The 21,331-nt window shown below is 44.9% G+C and overlaps 1 protein-coding gene and 1 long non-coding RNA gene across 2 annotated transcripts in view; one reads left to right on the top strand and one right to left on the bottom strand.

Annotated features, from left to right (window-relative positions):
- Window positions 1–21,331, top strand: part of P4HA3 (prolyl 4-hydroxylase subunit alpha 3) — a 105,587-nt gene that overhangs the window by 28,571 nt on the left and 55,685 nt on the right. Inside the window, exons 2-3 of the mRNA XM_073612803.1 lie at window positions 13,076–13,218; window positions 20,528–20,751. Of these exons, the coding sequence (XP_073468904.1) occupies window positions 13,076–13,218; window positions 20,528–20,751 (367 nt within the window). The remainder of the gene's footprint in view (window positions 1–13,075; window positions 13,219–20,527; window positions 20,752–21,331) is intronic.
- Window positions 11,458–21,331, bottom strand: part of LOC141126811 (uncharacterized) — a 35,985-nt gene continuing 26,111 nt past the window's right edge. Inside the window, exon 2 of the long non-coding RNA XR_012241449.1 lies at window positions 11,458–13,193. This is a non-coding gene — a long non-coding RNA (uncharacterized lncRNA). The remainder of the gene's footprint in view (window positions 13,194–21,331) is intronic.

Below are 21,331 nucleotides of genomic sequence, written 5' to 3'. Positions count from 1 at the left end.
TTCATTCGGCGCAGTGGAGGAAGAGCACATGGCGGAGAGACAGCAGGATCCTGATAATTGGAGCAACGAGGAGGAGGAGGAGGAGGAAAGGCCGGAGCCTGAAACGTCCCAATCCAGAAGGAGATTAAAGGACTCAAATATGTCCTTTGGGGAGATGTTGGAGATGGTGGACATCCTGAAGAAGGCCGACTATGATGGAAAGTATGGGCCTTACCCCAACCACAATGTCCGAAAGGCCAAGATCATGGCGAAAGTGGTCAGGAGTCTGCACCGGAAATTCGGGGTACGACGATCGAAAGATCAGCTCAGGAAGCGGTGGTCGGACCTGAAATTACGAGAACATGAGCAGTACAGAAAGATCCGGAGAGTGCTGCAAAAAAGTAAGTAGTTGTGCTGTGTTCCTATTGTTCTTGTGTTTATTACGTTCGTGCTGCTCCATGTGCTTTTAGGAACTGTTGTACAGTTTAAAATGGCAACTTTCATGTTCATGGGCACATTATTCGTTCGGATCACACATTTTAATTTCAGACGATAAAATACCATTGTTTAGGCCATATGCATTTGGCCACCATTTTGATGCCCTATACTTGTCTTCAAAGAATTGGGTTGTGTAGATGGCTTTGTTACTAGAATGAAATGCAAACTAGATTCTGTGTAAGGAGAGGACACTGAGCAGCTGTTTTCACATCTTGACACTGGAGCACTATAGTGTGGGACCCCAGAACACCATTTTTATTAGGGGGGCCACACAGGTGCTCCAGTGTATACTATAGGGGGGGATACATCGGTGAAGCTTGTACTAAACAGGTAAAGTATTGCAACTTGACAAAGGGCATTAAAAAAGCTACATCTTGGAACTCGGCTAAAATAGACAATTGTACCCCACTTCCAAGCAATGTTTCATCTTTATAGTTCTGCCATCAAATATCTGTGTGCTAATTATACCATTTTTGTTTTACATAGGGGAGAAAAGACTCGGAGGACACCCCTCATCCGAGGAGACCAGAGCCCCCCCCCCTCTGGAAGAAGGGGAAATCCACCCAACACAAGATGAGCAGGAGGAAGAAGACGTGGTGGAAGTAGTCACCACAACAGGTGAGTGTCTGCAACCACAGGCTCAGATAAGAGATGGATGGCGGCATATTTTTTAGACCTAATTTATTTTGGGTTCCTCTCTTTTTAGGTGATCGTGAGGTTGTGGATGAAGATCCTTTCACATCAGAAAGTGCCCAGATCCTGATCGGGGAGATCATGGGGTGTAATTTACAATTGGAAAACATCAAGCAAAACATCAATGATGTTATTCCAAAATATAAAAACATCATTGATGTTTTGGGGCGAGTTTAAAACCCCTCCAAATCACTTTCTTCTTTTGTGTGCTACAATGTGCGAAATGTTTTTGTGATTTTTCCCAAAGCCAAATTTGCAGGATGCACACAGTGTGTCAACATGTGCTATCTGTTATCACGGGAGATCAATGGACGCGTTTTGGGGGTGCAACCCCTTCCTCAATAATAAAGTAGCGGTGAGGAAGGGCCTTCTCCCCCAAAACACGTCCCTTGATCCCCCCTGATGGCAGGTCGCACATGTTGACATTGGGAAATTTGTGTGCATCTTCCAAATTTGGCTTTTCCTGGGGTGATTTCCCCCCATCTGAACGTAATATCAAACACAGTTCATAAATACTCATGTCTGATATTGCCTTCCAGTTCTACCAAATGTGAACTTTGTAAGATCAAGATTTGTGTCTTTCTTGTGGGTTTTACACAGGCCTGTTTTCTATAAAATGCACATTTGGATTTTGGATAATGACACCACAAAAATTGTTATACAACAAACATGTTGGTTTGTCAGAAAAACCTTTGGTAAATGCACATGTGATTGTGCAGGTATTAAAAAGATTGTTCATCAAGAATGTGTGGATTATTGTCTCAACGCTACAACACTTTTGGGGTGATGTAATTGTTGTTTTAGGAGAAAATGGGGGTAAATTCCTAAGGGCAAATCCAATTTGCACTACAAGTGCAGTTTCAGTGCAGTTGCAAGTGCACTTGTAGTGAAAAGTGTCTTTGCATTTAGTAAATAACAGCCAACAGTGCTTTGTATAAGGTTACACAATCACGACATTTTCTGCACTCCACACATTTCTGTCAGGGTCAGCTCAAACAAACACAAGCAGTAAATGTCCACAAAGAAGAGCCTGGGGGGGAGATGCCTGTCGAGAACTTGAGGTCCTGCAGACTTCTCCCTGTGGCCAAATACCGCAAGATAGCGACCAGCCTCTGCTCTGGAGTGATGGCTTGCCTCATGCAGGTATCCTGCCTGCTGATATAGGGGGTCAGCGAAGCCAACAAACGGTGAAATACGGGGTCCGTCATCCTGAGAAAGTTCCTGAAATCATCAGGATGTTTCTCACGGATCTCACGGAGCAAAGGCATATGACAGAACTGGTCACGCTGAAGCAACCAATTCTTGGTCCATGAACTCCTCCTCACCCTGTTCATGGACTGGACTTGTGTCAAGGTCAGGACCCCAACACCAAGCCCCCGCACAGCACGAACTCTACGAGGAGTACGCATACGAAACATGGCTAGAAAACGGTCGGCTGCTCAGAACGAAGTAACAGAACGCACTGAAGAACAGCAAGGCCTGTGAAGAGCGGCCTGAAAACCAGTAACGAACGAACAAGAATACAATGACTACCTAAAGTCACGCGGAACTTGCTTGCACGCACTGAAGAGCAGATACAAACCCACAAGCACAAACTGAACGGCAGAAAATGATCTGAAAGCCACAAGTCTGAAAAAGCGCGAATCGTCTCTCACCAAACTTTTACTAACACGAGATTAGCAAAAGGAGCCCAAAGGGTGCCGCGCTTGGTTCTGAACTGGCCTTTTCTAGTCTCGTCATACGTGGTGTACGTCACCGCGTTGTTGTCGATCGGAAATTCCGACAACTTTGTGCGACCGTGTGTAGACAAAACAAGTTTGAGCCAACATCCGTCTGAAAAAATCCGAGGATTTTGTTGTCGGAATGTCCGAACAAAGTCCGACCGTGTGTACGGGGCATTAGTCCGTAGGGTTCAATATTGAGTTAGCCCACCCTTTGCAGCTATAACAGCTTCAATTATGGTGTGGGGTTGTTTTTCAGGGGTTATGCCCCGTACACACGATAGGATTTTCCGACGGAAAATGTTCTATGGGAGCTTGTTGTCGGAAATTCCAACCGTGTGTAGGCTCCATCGGACATTTTCCATCAGAATTTCCGACACACAAAATTTGAGATCTGGATGTCAAATTTTCCAAAAACAAAATTCGTTGTTGTAAATTCCGATCGTGTGTACACAATTCCGACTCACAAAGTTCCACGCATGCTCGGAATCAAGCAGAAGAGCCGCACTGGCTATTGAACTTCAATTTTTTCGGCTCGTCGTACCTGTTGTACGTCACCGCGTTCTTGACATTCGGAATTTCCGACATTTGTGTATGTGTGTATGCAAGACAAGTTTGAGCCAACATCCGTCGGGAAAAAAAACATGGATTTAGTTGTCAGAAAATCCTATTGTGTGTACGGGGCATTAAGGTGTCAGCATACCAAGATATTTTGGACAATTTCATACTCCCAACTTTGTGGGAACGGTTTGGGGATGGTCCCTTCCTGTTCCAACATGACTGCGCACCAGTGCACAGAGCAAGGTCCATAAAGACATGGATGAGCGAGTTTGGGGTGGAATCTCCCCCTCCCCAACTCTTTGGATCTGACCTCAGATCTGAAAGACGATGATAGGTGTCCATGATAGGCAAATACTTGCTTCTAGAGTTCGCTGCTCTATGCCGATCTCCACTCTACCTACTCGAATTTCCGGAGCCTACTCTCTGCCATTTCCCGGGACAGCCACAGAGTTCAGATATTTTTACAGGGAAGTTTTTGTCTCTTGAAATGTCATCTTGATAATAGTACCCTTCTTGACTAATAGGTTGTATTCCTTATTCCTTAACCACTTGACCACTGGGCACTTAAACCCCCCTTCCTAACCAGACCAATTTTCAGCTTTTCAGTGCTCTCACACTTTGAATGACAATTACTCAGTCATGCAACACTGTATCTATATGAAATTTTCGTCCTTTTTTCACACAAATAGAGCTTTCTTTTGGTTTGTTTCTGTTAAAATTTATTGCAGATTATTGGCGAGTATTGGCGAGTATTGGCAGAGTACTGGCGAGTATTGGCCGAGTATTGCCGAGTATTACAGAGTATTGCCATAGTATTGTATAGTATTGCCAAAGTATTGCCATGGTATTGCCAGAGTATTGCCATAGTATTGCAGAGTATTGCATAGTATTGCATAGTATTGCCATAGTATTGGGCACTGAGCAGTGCTGTGGGCTGGATCTGTAGTGCCCACAGCGCTGCAAACGATCTCTCCCTCTCTCCTCTCACACTGTACAGATCAGTATCGAGATGGGAGAAAGGAACCGGTGTCATGACAAGATGCCAGTTTGTTTACAAGTGATGCTTCGTCATTTGACGGAGCAATCACGTGGTAAATGCCCGCTATCAGCGGCGGTCACGGATTTTCCCAGGTGCGCGCCCCAGGGGGCACATGGGAGCTAGATTCTGTGAGGACGTCCATGGACACTCACCCAGAATAAGCCGACCGCGCTGTAGCCGTATTTTGGCTATGGCCCGGTCGGCATGTGGTTAAGTGAGTTTGGGGTGGAACTTGACTGGCCTCCACAGAGTCCTGACCTCAACCTGATACAACACCTTTGGGATGAATTAGAGTGCAGACTGCGAGCCAGACCTTCTCATCCAACATCAGTGCAGGCCAGTCAAGTTCCACCCCAAACTTGCTCATCCATGACTTTATGGACCTTGCTTTGTGCACTGGTGCGCAGTCATGTTGGAACAGGAAGGGGCCATCCCCAAACTGTTCCCACAAAGTTGGGAGCATGAAATTGTCCAAAATGTCTTGGTATGCTGATGCCTTAAGAGTTCCCTTCACTAGAACTAAGGGGCCAAACCCAACCCCTAAAAAACAACCCCACACCATAATCCCCCCTCCACCAAATGATTTGGACCAGTGCACAAAGCAAGGTCCATAAAAACATGGATGAGCGAGTTTGGGGTGGAGAAACTTGACTGGCCTGCAAAGTCCTGACCTCAACCCGATAGAACACATTTGGGATGAATTAGAGTGTAGACTGCAAGCCAGTCCTTCTCGTCCAACATCACTGCCTGACCTCACAAATGTGTATCTTGAAGAATGGTCAAACATTCCCATAGACACACTCCTAAACCTTGTGGACAGCCTTCCCAGAAGAGTTGAAGCTGTTGTAGCTGCAAAGGGTGGGCCAACTCAATATTGAACCCTACGGACTAATGCCGCGTACACACGGTCGGACTTTTCGTCTACAAAAGTCCGACAGCCTGTCCGACATACTTCCGACGTACCTTCGGCGGACTTGCAGCAGACTTTCTTACGAACGGACTTGCCTACACACGACCACACAAAAGTCCGACGGATTCGTACGTGATGACGTACACCGGACTAAAATAAGGAAGTTCATAGCCAGTAGCCAATAGCTGCCCTAGCATGGGTTTTTGTCCGTCGGACTAGCACACAGACGAGCGGATTTCGGGGTCCGTCGTACTTACGACGTAAAGATTTGAAGCATGTTTCAAATCTAAAGTCCGTCGGATTTGAGGCTAAAAAAGTCAGTTGAAAGTCCGGAGAAGCCCACACACGATCGGATTACCAGCCAGCTTTAGTCCGTCAGCGTCCGTTGGACTTTTGTAGACGAAAAGTCCGACCGTGTGTACGCGGCATAAGACTGGGATGCCATTAAAGTTCATGTGAGTGTAAAGGCAGGTGTCCCAATACTTTTGGTAATATAGTGTAGTTTCCATATGTGAGGTAGCCAGGTAAATAGCTGGATGGGTAAATACTTATCATTGTTAGACATCCATTTATCCATATGTATTGGGGGGGGGGGGGGGACCCCCAGATCCTTGTTAACTATTCACTGGTTGTTATGGACGCCACCAGCCCGGCTTCGTAATGCTGAAGCTACTAAACCTAGCTTACACACTAGGCTAAACACTGCTGAATGCCAGCAAAAAAAAAAAAAAAAAACGCTAAAACATTAGCATTTTTTTGTCCAGCATTTTTTCTAAAGCAGTTTTTTTAGCTTTCTTGTGTGCATGAAGCCGTATATCTTTTCAGGTGGTATATAAAACTCCAAGTCCAAGGATTTGATCTCAAAGGCAGTCCTACCTCAATCCACAGGCTGCACAGGGTCTTAAATTCCAAAAATGATCTATTTTATACTAGTGAATAATAGTGATGTAGAGCCACCCCCAAAGGAGCCGTTGGTTAAGTCTGGTCCTCCATGGCTCCCAACTGTCCCGGATTTCGAGGGACTGTCCCTGATTTGGAGCAATGTCCCTCTTTCCTCTTTCCCCCTCATTTGTCCCTCATTTTGGTCTGATCTATATAGTTGTATATAAAATGCACTTTTTATCTTTCAAAAAGTGTTTCCCAGCGCTAAACCTTTCATCTAATTTCAAAATTGCTGCATTTGTAAATGTTAAAAGCCAATATGAAGGAATAGGAGTGGCAAAAAAAAAGTCCTTGTGGATTTAATTAACTTTTTTTGGGTTAATTCCCCTTTAAGGGGGTGTGTCGAGGGGTGTGTCCTATGCCTACATACGTTTGCAAGTAGGTGTCCCTCATTCCCATCTCAAAATGTTGGGAGGTGTGGTCCTCTGCTCCTGTCTCCACCCTATTTGATGCAGGGGTGTTCAACCTGTGCCCCTCCTCCCAGCTGTTGCAGAACTACAAGTCCCACAAGGCATTGCAAGGCTAACAGTTACAAGCATGACTCCCAAAGGTAGATGCATGATGGGAATTGTAGTTCCACAACAGATGGAGGGACACAGGTTGAGCACCCATGCCTCACTGACACCACCAGCCATACCTTATCAACCAATGTGGAATATTACGTTCTTTAAGGGCACACAAGAATTGGACTTGTAACTGAATGCGAAATAGCAAAGTGCATGCGCCGTTCATGCGTTTTTGCAGCATGATTTGCGTTGCATTTTGCATTTTTTCGGAAGTGTTGATATTGCTAGGAGGAGGTGTCTGCAGGAAGACACACCAAAAAAAAAAAAACACATGTACATGCATTTTTCATGCGTTTTTCATGCGTTTTTAATGCAATACCATTGGATTCTATGGGGCCCATAATGCACCGAGCTGCATGTAAAAAAAAGTCTTTGCACCTTTCCAAAGAACGCACGGCAGGGAACTTCATCGATGTGAACGGGACCCATAGAAAATAGGTTTAAATGGATTGTTGTGCGTTTCTGTGGATCTGCAAAGGCACTAAAAAAACACATAGATGTGAATATAGCTGAAAGCTGGGCAGTAATAAATGCATACCTCCCAACTTTTTGAGATGGGAACGAGGGACACCTATCAGCAAAAGAATGCAATCATAGGACACACCCCCTGGCCGCGCCCTCCTTAAAGGAGAATTGTACAAAAAAGCCAAGATTGGCTAAACCCACAAGGGCTTTTTTTTACCACTATTATTCCTTTATATTGGCTTTTGGAATTTACAAATGCAGCAATTTAGAAATCAGATGAAAGGTTTAGCTCTGGAAAACACTTTTTGATAGATAAAAAGTGCATTTTATATACAACTATATAGATCAGACCAAAATGAGGGACAAATGAGGAGGAATGAGGGACAGAGGGACATTGCTCCAAATCAGGGACAGTCCCTCCAGATCCGGGACAGTTGGGAGCTATGATAAATGTATGTGTTCAGGGTTTTTTTTTATGTTTAGATCCTCATAAAAGAGAACTGCCTGTATTGCTGCTAGCAGGCCAGCTCTGAAAACAAAAATGACAGTCGGCATGATATCTGTATTTTGATTGGCTGCTATGGGCAACAACAACAGTTCCTCCTTCATACATGAAGCTGGCGGTGAATTGAAGGCGTCGGTGCAATATCAGGCGTATTCTGCAATGCTGGGGGATGTTCAAAGCCAGAAAGTTGGATATTCTGAGAATTTTGGCATGCTGAGATGACTAATTATCATTAATCATGACTCGATCTCAGATCCATCTGCTGAGACGCTAGCTGCGTGCGTTATTCACACTGTGACTGAGAGACGTGGCCTGATGATTCACCCAAATCTCAGATTCCTGATATCTGATGTCAGAGGGGCTGAGGATAGGGGAACATCCATCAATTACAGAGGAAATCCAAGCAGACAACACCCTTTAGTTCTCTTATCTATTTAATAAAAACTGTTTTTCAGTTTTAGCCAGTTATCTTGATTTTTTATTTTATTTTATTGACACACTGCATTGACACACACCAGCTGAAATGAGAAAGTAGGTTTGCAGTGAGTGCTCTATAAGCTGATAGATGGAAAGTGGAAGTAAATAGGGCATATTATTTGTTACAGGCAGGGCTTTTTTTTCAGCGGGAATGCGGGGGAACGCAGTTCCGGCACCTCCTGGACTGACTGTATGTAATGGTAGGGTGTGCTGCAGGGTATTGATGCACACTGCTGGGGGATATATTCTAGCTGGAGGGGATATATTGTTGCAGGGGAGGTCTATTGTTGCTGAGGGGGGTCTATTGTTGCGGGGGTGGGTCTTATGTTGCTGGGGGGGGGCAGTTGTTGCTGAAAGAGATCTACTGTTGGGGGGAAGGATCTATTGTTGATGGCTGCCAGAGAGTTTATTGATGCTGGCTGTGCAGAGATCTGTTGATGCTGCCGGGAGTCTATTGCTGCTGGGGGGAAATTTTGTTGTGAGTTGCTCCATTGCTTTTAAGGGGGATCTATTGTTGCTGGCTGCAGGGGATCTTTTTTACTGCTTTTCTTGATATCATTACCAAATTCCATACAAATTACTTAGCAACACAAAATGATACTTGGTTCTGTATGGTCTAAAAGGGGCGGTACTAGGAGGGGGGTAGGGGATGGAAAGAAGGGATAGTACTGGGAGGTGGGTAGGGGATGGAAAGAAGGGATAGTACTCGGAGGTGGGTAGGGGATGGAAAGAAGGGATAGTACTCGGAGGTGGGGGGTATGGACAGAGAAAAGGGTTGACTCGAAAAGGGGGAGTTCCTGCACCTATTGTCTGAGAAAAAAATCCCTGGTTACAGGTACCAATAATTTACATATAAAGCCCTCAAGGAGCTTACAATCTAAGGTCCCTATCTCACACAGATATACTTATTATTTATTTCAGGTACTTATACAGCACAATCAATTTACGCAGCACTTTATATATACATTGTACATTTACATCAGTCCCTACCCTCAAGGAGCTTACACTTACACTGCTAATTCACATTCATACATACACATACTAGTGACAATTTAGACAGGATCAAATGAACCTACCAGCATGTCTTTGGAGTGTGGGAAAAAAACCGAGTACCCGGATGAAACCCACGCAGGCACAGGGAGAACATGCAAACTCCAGGCAGGGAGTGTCGTGGTTGGGATTTGAACCAGCAACCCTCTTTACTGCTAGGCGAAAGTGCTAACCACTACACCACTGTGCCACCCTGTAGACCAATTTGTTCAGGAATCAGTTAACCTATCAGCAGGTCTGTCCTAATGCATGGACACCTTTGGGCACTGCCCAGGGGCCCCCTGGTGCACGGGGGCCCCATGTTAATCTTGCATCATACTTGCCAACTGTCCCGGATATGCTGGGTTAGCCACGGTTTTTACTAAGCTTTCCCGGGATGGCCAGTGTCCCGCAACCTGTACTTTGCCCTCCTGATTCCAGTATCTTGCCCTCCTGACCCCCCCCCCCCCCCCCACCCTGTACTTTGCCCTCCTGATTCCAGTATCTTGCCCTCCTGACCCCACCCTGTACTTTGCCCTCCTAATTCCAGTATCTTGCCCTCCTGACCCCCCCCCACCCTGTACTTTGCCCTTCTGCCTCCCCCCTCTGTACTGTGCCCTTTGTGTTGATTTAGCCCGGTTTCACACATGTGCGAATTGAAGCTCAGGTTTCACTGGGGAGATAAAAATCTCCTGTTCAAAGGAATCACTGCGTTTTAGCTCAGGATCAGTGAGCAGGGAGAGGGAGAGGGGGAGGGAGGGGGGGGGGGAGAGGGGGAGGTGTAGTGAGGAGAAGTAGAAAATCCATGTTCAGAACGCAATGCATCTGCGAATCAGATGCGTTCCCATAGGAGATAATAGGCTTGTAGTTCGCACCGCAATGCCCAAAAGACGCACACGTTTTTTGTGCAATGCGCAGTGCGAATGCAACACACATATGTGAACCAGATGCATTCATATGAATGTATTTTAAAATGTCCTGCGAATTAGATGCGGTGTAAGCCGCATCTAATTCGCATAGGTGTGAACCCGGGCTCAGTCTTTGATTTATGGCATGTTTTCTTATTGTTAAAAAAAAATCGGTTTTATTGAAAGTATTAATAAATGTTTAATATCTATCACATTTGTACTTTAATTCTTGAGATTGGGTGTGTAAATTTGGGGCATCCTAATGGTTGTAAAGGCAGAAGGTTTTTTATCTTATTGCACTCTATGGATTAAGATAAAAAAAAACCTTCTGTGTGCAGCAGCCCCCCTTAATACTTACCTGAGCCCTCAATCCAGTGATGTTTCACGAGAGACTGGCCTGTCCGGGACTCTCCCTCCTTTGGAGACAGCAGAGAAGCGCCATTGGCTATCGCTGCTGTCAATCAAAGTCAGTGAGCCACTGAGGAGAGAGAGGGGGCCGGGCTGTGGCTCTGTGTCTGAATCGACACAGGAAGCTGCGGCTCGGCTCAGGTGCCACCATAGCAAGCTGCTTGATGTGGGGGCACTCAACAGGAGGGGAGGGGCCAGGAGCGCCGAAGAGGGACCCGAGAAGAGGAGGATCCGGGCTGCTCTGTGCAAAACTATAACACAGAGCAGGTAAGTATAACATGTTTGTTATTTTTAACAAAAAAAAAAGAATAGACTTTAGTATCACTTTAACCATTTAAGGACCGGAAGGATTTGCCCCCTTAATGACCAGGCCTTTTTTTGAGATACGGCACTGCGTTGTTTTAACTGACAATTGCGCGGCCGTGTGATGTTTTACCAAAACAAAATTGACATCCTTTTTTCCCCACAAATAGAGCTTTCTTTTGGTGGTATTTGATCACCTCTGCGGTTTTTATTTTTTGCGCTATAAACAAAAAAAGACTGACAATTTTGAATAAAAAAAACAATATTTTTAACTTTTTGCCATAATAAATATCCCCAATTTAAAAAAAAACACATTTCTTCATCAGTTTAGGCCAATATGTATTCTTTTACATATTTTTGGTAAAAAAAAAAAATCACAATAAGTGTATATTGATTGGTTTGCGCAAAAGTTATAGCGTTGTCAGAAACCATGAAATCAGACTGAGACAGAAGTACACTTGAATCACACTTGTTTAATAGTAAAAGTAAAAAGAACAAACGTAGCCAAAACATAGCCAGAGTTCAGTAACCGCAACGGATAGTCAGCCAAGCCAGAAGTCAGGGATCAATGTAGTGGAACAGCAAGCAGGATCTGGAACCAGAAGGGATGTCAGCAAAGCCAGTCTTTAAACAGGAACGCAGGAAAATGTCTCTGTAATGTTGACCAAGGCGAAGGCAGAGATCCTCTGGACTGGACGGGTTAAGTAGGGAGGATTGACGAGCAGGATATCATCAACAGCTGAGTAACTGTGGAGAGATAGGAGCTGGCAATTAGCCGACAGCTGAGCGGCCAGCTCTGAGAAGGAAGGGCTGAGCCCAGCCCTGATAAGCCTCTACAAAATAAGGGATAGATTTATGGCATTTTTATGGCATTGTTATTATTTATTTATTTTTACTAGTAATAGCGGGACTGCGACATTGCAGCGGACAGATTGGACACTTTTTTTGGGGCCACTGACGTTTATACAGCGATCGGTGCTATAAAAATGCACTGATTACTGTGTAAATGTCACTGGCAGGGAAGGGGTTGACACTAGGGGGCGATCAAGGGGTTAAATGTGTTCCCTCGTGTGTGTTTCTAACTGTGGGGGGGAGGCGACTGACCGGAGGAGGAGACATATCCCTGTTCCTAATTACTAGGAACAGACGATCTGTCTCTCCTCTCCGGTCAGAACGGGGATTTGTGTGTTTACATACACACATCCCCATTCTGGCTCTCGTGCCTGCGATCGCACGTGACCAGTGGACATCGCGGCCGCCGGCCACATGCATTGGGTCCCCCGCCGTGCATCGGGTGTGCGCGCGCTCCCGCTATCGCCCTTAAAAGTGCCGCCATGCATCTACGGAGATTTACGGGATCGTGCCGATCGTGCTGACATGCTGTCGTATAATGACGGCGGCTGGTCGGCAAGTGGTTAAGTACATCAAGGGGGTGAATAAGGTTCAGCAGGGCAGTTTTTTTTTCATATGATACCAAAATCAAGAACATGGGGACATGAGCTCAAACTAACTGGAGGAAGGTTCAAAATTAATCTTAGAAAGTATTATTTTACCGAAAGGGTAGTTGATGTTTGGAGTAAACTTCCAGCAGAGGTAGTGGGACAGCCAACAGTAAATGGCTTCAAACATGCTTAGGACAAACATACTGTAGATCTATAGTCAGACAATAAAGTTAAAGAAAAAATAAATAAACAAAAAAAAAAAAAAAAAGAACGGGCAGACTCGATGGACTGCTCAGTCTTTTTTCTGCTGTCACTTTCCTATGTATCTGTGATATTCTCTAAGCGAGTTATCTCAGTGTTCAGAAGATGTGGTGGGATGCAATGACCTGTGAGCTTTTTATGTGGAGTTATCCTTCAACACAAAAGGCTGTTCTGATCAATCTATGGATAAGTTAAATAACTGTTGAGCGGACTGTGATGGGATGCTATTGACCTGCAATCTTTTTTTCGTCTGGAGATGTCCTTTAACGTAGAAGGTCAATCCAATCAACCAATCTCTGGATTAGTTATCTGTGTTGGACAGATTGTGGTGGGATGATATGACCTGTAATCTTTTTATGTTTTCTTAGGTTCTATGAAAAGGTGAAAACAATCCATGACAAGGCTCGTGCTCCGGTGTCAGACCCCGTTGTCGCCTACACCTTGCTGAAGCGGCTGCAGTCCGAGTGGATGAACATGGTGAACAGCCTAGAGGAAGGAGACAACATCAAAGGTAAAGAATGGATAAAGGGCATCTTTAAGGCTCCATGCACACTGGGCTTAAAAAAAACGTCTGTTCTCTTGGGAGTAAAAAAACGTTGATATGGAGCATTTTTCGTACAAAGTCTAGACGAGTTTAGGAGAGTTTTATCTTTTTTCTGCCAGTAAGCTCCAATCAGAAACGCAAACTAGAAGGGTTTTTTTTTCTGCCTCTAAACGTTGAGCTCAAAATATGCCTGTAGATGTCCTAATGTGCATAGGATAACATTGAGCTGCTTCTACAGGCAAAACACGAAACTCCTGTAGAAGCAACGTTTTTTAAGCCAGTGTACATAGAGTTTGGAGGACTTTGTTCTGGTTTCATGAATCTAAATAAGATTGAATTCATCTAAGGGGTCAAGTGAAAGGGCTGGTCAAGTAAGAGACAGCACCAGTAATGCAGTGTACACACGGGCAGACTTTTCGGCATCAAAGGTCCGACGGTCTTTCCGACGGAGTTACGACGGACTCTCTAACGAAAGGACTTGCCCACACACGATCACACCAAAATCCGACAGATTCGTACGTAATGCCATACGACCGGACTAAAATAAGGAAGTTCATAGCCAGTAGCCAATAGCTGCCCTAGCGTGGGTTTTCGTCCGTCGGATTAGCAAGCCGATAAGTGGATTTCTCGATAGGAACTGGGTTCGGTGGAGTTCCGACATAAAGATTTGAAACATGTTCCAAATCTAAAGTCCGTCTGATTTTCAACAGAAAGAGTCCGCTGCAGGTCTGATGAAGCCCACACACGGTCGGATTGTCCGACGGATTCGTTCCGTCGGACCAGTCCGGTCGAAAAGTCCGCCCGTGTGTACACGGCATTAGAAGCTCTGTGAGTTTAAAGGTGCACTCCAACCAGAAATGTCACCCTTGAAGTTCATACAGGGAATGGGGCCTGCCTGCTCATTAGTTCAGTTTTTCGTCCAGGTATTGTGGTTTAGCAGCTTATTCACCCCACTCCTTTTTTTTTTTTTTTTTTGGTAATCTTGTAAGTTTGAACCCAGCTTCTGCAGTGCAGAAGACACAATAGGAAGTGAAAGAAAATCAATTCAAGGTGGGTACAAATCTTCTTTTAGACAGCTGTCAACAAAACATGTAATGTGTCCCCCATTGGAAGATAAATCCTTCTGTTCCTGATCTAGTGATAACTGTAAAGTTTTAAACTTTCCATCTTTTTCCATCCCAGTGACAGTCCTCTCCAGAACAACAGAGTTGGAACACATACAGCAATTAAAACACAAAAAAGTTTGGCTTTGAATATATTTTAAGGAAAGCTTTTGATAAGATTATATTTACTTACTGTTTCCATCCTGTAAAGCAAACTCATATAAAGCAGAAATTCCACCTTCAGTCAGAGAGAGAGAGCATCAGATAGCTAAATTTCTTTAACCTGAAAGTGGTTGCAGAAACTCAGGTCCCAAGACTACCTGCATCCCTACAGACGGCAGTCAACATTGGCATCAATACACATACCACAATCAATCTTCTGTGAGCAAGAAAGGCTGGACAGTTCCAAAGTACAGTGCTTGGATAGAGGGGCAAATACCATACTACCATAACCCCATCAATCTTCAGTAGACAAGGAAGGTTGGATGGTTCCAAAGTACAGTGCTTGGGGAGAGAGGCACATTTCGTACTACCTACCACCATCATTGTTCGGTGGGCAGAAAAGGCTTGATGGTTCCAAAGTACAATGCTTGGAGAGAAGAGTGCATTCTGTACTACCTACCCCTATCAGTGTTCGGTGGGCAGGGAAGGCTTGATAATTCAAAGTACAATGCTTGGAGAGAGGAGCACGTTCCGTGCTGCCATACCAGCATTAGTCTCTTGTGGGCAAGGAAGCCTGAATGGTTCCAAAGTAAAATGCTTGGAGATTGATGGCTCCCAGACTACTAAGAGAAAAGAATCCTTTACCCAAAGCCCTGCAAAGGAGACAGTGATTGGAGAAGTGGGGGCATTCTGTAAGTACTGTAACACCACCAACCCTCTGTGGGCAAGCTGGATGGTTTCAAAGTACAATGCTTGGAGAGAGGGACACATTCTGTAGTACTGTACCACCATCGATCTTCTCTGGGTGAGGAAGGCTGGATGGTTCCAAAGCACAATGCTTGGAGAGAGGGGCATATTCCATTCTGCCATACCACTAGCAGTGTTCTATGGGCAAGGATGGCTGGATGGTTTCAAAGTACAATGGTTGGAGAGAGGGACACATTCCATAGTGCTGTACCACCATCAATCTTCTGTGGGCAAGGAAGGCTGGATGGTTGCGGCTCCTACACTGCTAGTGGAAAAACAAGCAGGTATGCAATGTTATGTGCCTCCAGATCTCCGATTGTTTGCCATGGTTCACTGCTCCCCAAGAGCACCCTGATAACCAGCACCAGGATCTTGTGGCTATAACACTGGGATGGAAAATGGATTATGATGATGGAGAGGAGAAGTTTGTCACTGGAAACACAATGTTCTAATGATCCTATTGCACAGCATGCTACCACAACCCAGCCCAAACCCACCCTTGCTGAGGTCCTACAGGCAGCAAATAACTGAAATTCCTCCTACCAATAAACTTTATACACAGATTAAGAGTTTCAGAGAAGATATAAATGTACTTACACATGATGTACAGAAAATTAAAAAATGTACTTCTGCCCTGGAGGGAAAGGTGAGAGATTTTGAGGATAATGCTATACACTTGAAAGAGGATGTGGCCCTGTTATGTTCCAAGACTCATACACACAGTATGAAAGCAGGAGATGTGAGAAATAGACTTAGATGTAGCACTCTTAGATTTATTGTTATCCCTGTGCATGCAGAAGGCACACGTCAATTCATAAAGAGTTGGTTATGCAATACTTTTGGCACTGAAGATCTTTCTGCACAGTTTGTTGTGGAGATAGCCGATGGAGTGCCAAGTCATCTGCTCTCATCGGGAAACTGTCCCAGACCTTTCTTAATTAAACTGCTAAATTTTAATTAACGATAACATCCTGCAACTAGCTGGAGTGCACTGTGACTTAACTGTTAACAGCTTAAAAGTTTCCACCTTTTCTGAGTTCTCCTCCAAGGTGCAAAAACAGAGAGCCAAGTACCTGGGTGTCAAACACAGTCTGAGGAATTTACCTGTTCTCTACTCCATGCTGTACTTCTTTAAACAATGCTTGGAGAGAGGGCTTATCTGGTACTATTTTACCACCATCAATCTTCTGTGGGAAAGGTAGACTGGACAGTTCCATAGTATAATATTGGGAGAATGGGGCACATCCTGTACTACTGTACCACCATCAGTCTTCTGTGGGCAAGGAAGGTTAGATGGTATCATAGTACAATACTGGGAGAATCGGGAAATCCTGTACAACTGTATCACTATCCATTTTCTGTGGGCAAAGAAGGCTGGATGGTTCCATACTACAGTAATGCCGTGTACACACGCACACGAGCAGACTTTTCGACTGGACGGGACGAATCCGTCGGACAATCCGACAGTGTGTGGGCTTCATCGGACCTGCAGCAGACTTTTTCGGTCGAAAATCAGATGGACTTTAGCTTTGGAACATGTTTCAAATCTTTCCGACGGACTCGAGTCCGGTTGAAAAATCCGCTCATCTGTATGCTAGTCCAATGAACAAAAACCGACTCTAGGGCAGCTATTGGCTACTGGCTTTCAACTTCCTTATTTTAGTCCAGTCGTACGTCATCATGTATGAATCCGTCGGACTTTGGTGCGATCGTGTGTAGGCAAGTCCGTTCGTTCGAAAGTCCGTCGGAAGTCCGTCAAAAGTCTGTCGAAAGTCCATCGGAAAGACCGTCGGACCTTTGATGCCGAAAAGTCCGCCCGTGTGTACACGGCATTATGGGAGAGTGGGAAAATCCTACACGACTTTACCACCATCAATCTTCTGTGGGCAAGGAAGGCTATACAGGTCATAGTATAATACTGGGATAGTCGGGCACATCCTGTAGAACCGTGCCACCATCAATCCTCTGTGGGCAAGAAAGAAAAGGACATAGGCGCCTCTAAGTAAGACTGTTATATTTAATAGACAAAGCGTATTAAAAACTCACATTACAGTATCTGTAAGCAGGCACAGTGGAGTCCAGTGAGATTGCACAATCACCGTCCCGGCTGTCAGCAGTGGTGTCGTCTCAGTGATCTGTGTGGGGCCGGCGTCCTGGCCAGCTTTCGGCGCTCAAGCAGATTTCCAGAGTGAGGTTTGGAACGCAGCTGTGGATCACAGGAGAGGGCCGGAATGCAGCACAGGGCGGGATGGCGCCACGGTCATTATCGCAACGCGTTTCGGAGCATGCGCACTGGGAAGATGTGTGCAGTGCGCGCTCCTTTGTCAAGCTCTCCATGACATCTTATCTTGTGCTGCGTTCCAGCCCTCTCCTGTGATCCCCAGCTGTGTTCCAAACCTCGCTCTGGATCCCGCCTGAGCGCCGAAAGATTCCTGCTGGCCAGGACGCCGACCCCACACAGATCACTGAGACAAGACCACTGCTGACAGCCGGGACGGAGATTGTGCGATCTCACTGGATTCCACTGTGCCTGCTTACAGATACTGTAATGTGAGTTTTTAATACGCTTTGTCTATTAAATATAACAGTCTTACTTAGAGGCGCCTATGTCCTTTTCTTTCTTCATATGTTTGGAGCGTGCTTCAACTCCCCCCACAAGGTTGCCCTGATACTGCAAACTGTCTTCTCACACAGAACTAGATAGCTCAAAGGACTTTGTATGGACTCATGTTACATTCTTTTACTACAGCCTGCGCCACTATCCTTTGTATTTTTCACATTCCATAGTACAATACTGGGAGAGTGAGACACATTTCGTAAAACCGTGCCACCATCAATCCTCTGTAGGCAAGGAAGGCTGGACCATTCCGTAGTATAATAATAGGAGAGTTGGACACATCTCATACAACCGTGCCACCATCATTCCTCTGTGGGCAAGGAAGGCTGGACAGTTCATAGTACAATATTGGGATAGTGGCACACATCCTGTACAACCGTGCCACCATCAATCTTCTGTGGACAAGAAAGCCTGAACCATTTCATAGTACAATACTGGGAGAGTAGGACATATCTTGTACTACCATGCCACCATCAATCTTCTGTGGGCAAGGAAGGCTGGATGGCTCCAAAGTACAATGCTTGGAGCGAGGGACACATTCCTTACCACCATCAATCCTTTGTGGGTGAGGAAGGCTGGATGGTTCCAAAGTAACATTCTTGAATAGAGGGGCACATTCAATACTGCCGTGCCCCCATCAGTGTTCTATGGGCAAGGATGGCTGGATGGCTCCAAAGTACAATGCTTGGAGTGAGGGACACATTCCTTACTGCTGTACCACCATCAATCCTTTGTGGGTGAGGAAGGCTGGATGGTTCCAAAGTAACATTCTTGAATAGAGGGGCACATTCAATACTGCCGTGCCACAATCAGTGTTCTATGAGCAAGGATTGCTGGATGGTTCCAAAGTACAATGCTTGGAGGGAGAGGCCCATTTTGCACTACTGTACCACCATCAGATTTTTGTGGATAAGGAAGGCTGGACGATTCTATACTACAACGCTGGAAGAGAGGGGCACATGCCAGCACAGCACAGGGCTTCAGAGACTGAATAGGTGACAACTGCAAAGTCAACTGTCGTCTTTACTGGAGGTAGATTTCAGTATTAGTGGGGCAGGATTTACTTTAGGAATGCAGGTTTATGGGGCATCGATAGATCACATTTATTTATGTAGTTTTTGCTTTTACGAAACTCAAGATATAATTTGTCCCAGATGGTCCCTAATGCCATTTCTTTTCTAAGTGTTGTAAAGTAGCTTGTTTTTAGGGACCGGTATACATTTGTGGAAACCCTCAGGAGTATTAGTAGAATTATTTAAGATTTTTTAAAATTTAATTTTATGCACACAGTTTTGGTTTTGACTGAAGTTCAGCTGTAACCCAGTTAATTATGTGCCTCTGTGAGAGGAAGACCTGGGATGTACCCATGAATTATCCAATAAAGGTAATGACAGGTTATTTTGTGTCCAGTTGTCAAATATAATTTGTGGCCCCACTGAAGGTGGTGTCATCTGTCGGCGCTAATGGGGGGTTTCTGTTATCTGTGTGATTTGTAGCTTTTAATGACAGCCTGGGGAGACAGCAGGAACTGGTTGTAACTCAATATCAGCTCTGACCTGAAGCTAAGTTTGGACATTCCACCCAACTCATACTCCTAAAGTGCATGGATTAGTAGATGAGGAAGACTATACTGTAAACGTACATGCTACTATTGCTTAATTTCTATCTATTGTATGTAAACCAATAGTTAAAAAATAGATTTCCCTCATCCTTCCCAATTGTAATCTATAGAAGCAATCTGTTAATGTTGTCATTTAAAAGGAAAAAATGAACGTAGCGGCTGTCCACAAATATATACGCAACACTGGGAAAAATGGCTGGATAGGCCAGATCTGACAACCCTAAGCTTGCCATATACACTAGGAAACTTTTGTTTGAAATTATGGGGTTTAAGAACATTCATTACATTTTTCCAATTATTAGCAAGGTCAAAGAAGTAGGATGGAATTTTGTTCTTGAACAAACACGTTTCTAATGCCCCGTACACACGATCAGACATTACGCCAACAAAACTGTGGATTTTTGTTCGAAGGGTGTTGGCTCAAACGTGTCTTGCATAAACGCGGTCACACAAATGTTGGCCAACAATTACGAACGTCAAGAATGCGGTGACGTACAACACGCACGACGAGCCGAGAAAAAGGAAGTTCAATAGCCAGTGCGGCTCCTTCTGCTTGAATCCGAGCATGCGTGAACTTTTGTGCAACGGACTTTTGTACACACGATCGGACTTTCCGACAACAAAGTTTTGTTGGCGGAAAATTTGAGAACCTGCTAGCCAATTTGTTGGAAGAAGGAGAAGAGAGATGAGCTCATCAGTCTGCCACTTCATTGTCCAATCACATAAAAGGGGTAGGGAGGTGACTGAGCTCTAGCTGCAGTAGTGAAAAATCAGGTTAACAGCCTGGCTGTGCTGCCTGCCAGAGCTGTGTAAATCTCAGGACCGCATGGATGGAAATACAAATCCTTTGGGAGGTAAAATTGCTCCTATATACTGTATATATTTTATCTGTGAATTTAGCTGCTTGCCCAACCAATCAAAGACTTATTGCATTATGAATGCAAAGTGTTTTTACTTGTAGTTGGTGTTACCATCTCTGCAAGTCTGTCAGGCTATTTCAGTTCAGTATTCTCCTTTATTTCCCAGTTCTAAAGGACGGCTATGAGAAGATGGAGAGCTATCTGCCCATACTAGAGGATGTGGAAGGAGCAGCCAAAGCCCTCATGAGGCTCCAGGATGTCTACTCCCTGAATGTGAAGGACCTGGCCAAAGGAGTCTTCCAGAGCGGACCGAACTCACATTACAAACTCCAGTACAGGCCGGACCAAGTGTGCGCCATGTCAGCCGATGACTGTTTCCATATAGGCAAGGTATACACAACATACATAGATAGGCATACTACTGTTAACTGCAGCCTTGGATCACAACCTGCTCTGCACAACCCCCCCCCCCCCCCCCCCCACTGCATCCATCCCCACAACACGGGCATTTTATTCAAAGTAATATTTTTTTTAAATAGTTTCTTTTTTATTATAAACTCTTTTTGTGAGGTTATCAAGAAAGTATGCATATTAATATATACGTTTCTAATTTTCATCCAGCCACCTCCTCCTGCTGAATTCTGTTTAGTTTATAGTCCTCAATAGAGTAAGCTGAAATTTACATATGCAATTATTTAAGTCAGTGCAGTGGCTCCTCTTCCTCCCTCCCCGTCAGAGGCAGTGATACCTCCACCAAAGCAGTAACTCCTCCCCATCCTTCCTCTTAAGAGCAGTGACACCCCCTCTTCCAAAAAGGGGGACTCCTTCCCCTCCAAAACAGTGACTTCTTCCTCTCCCTCCCTCTTCAGGGCAGTGACACTTCCCCCAAAGCAGTAACTCCTCCTCATTCTCCCTCTTAAGAGCAGTGACACCCTCTCTTCTAAAGAGGTGACCCCTCCCCTTACAAAGC

The sequence above is a fragment of the Aquarana catesbeiana genome, linkage group LG02 (assembly GCF_042186555.1).
Source record: "Aquarana catesbeiana isolate 2022-GZ linkage group LG02, ASM4218655v1, whole genome shotgun sequence".
NCBI classification, from domain to species: domain Eukaryota; kingdom Metazoa; phylum Chordata; class Amphibia; order Anura; family Ranidae; genus Aquarana; species Aquarana catesbeiana.
This window is presented reverse-complemented; position numbering and strand designations above follow the sequence as displayed.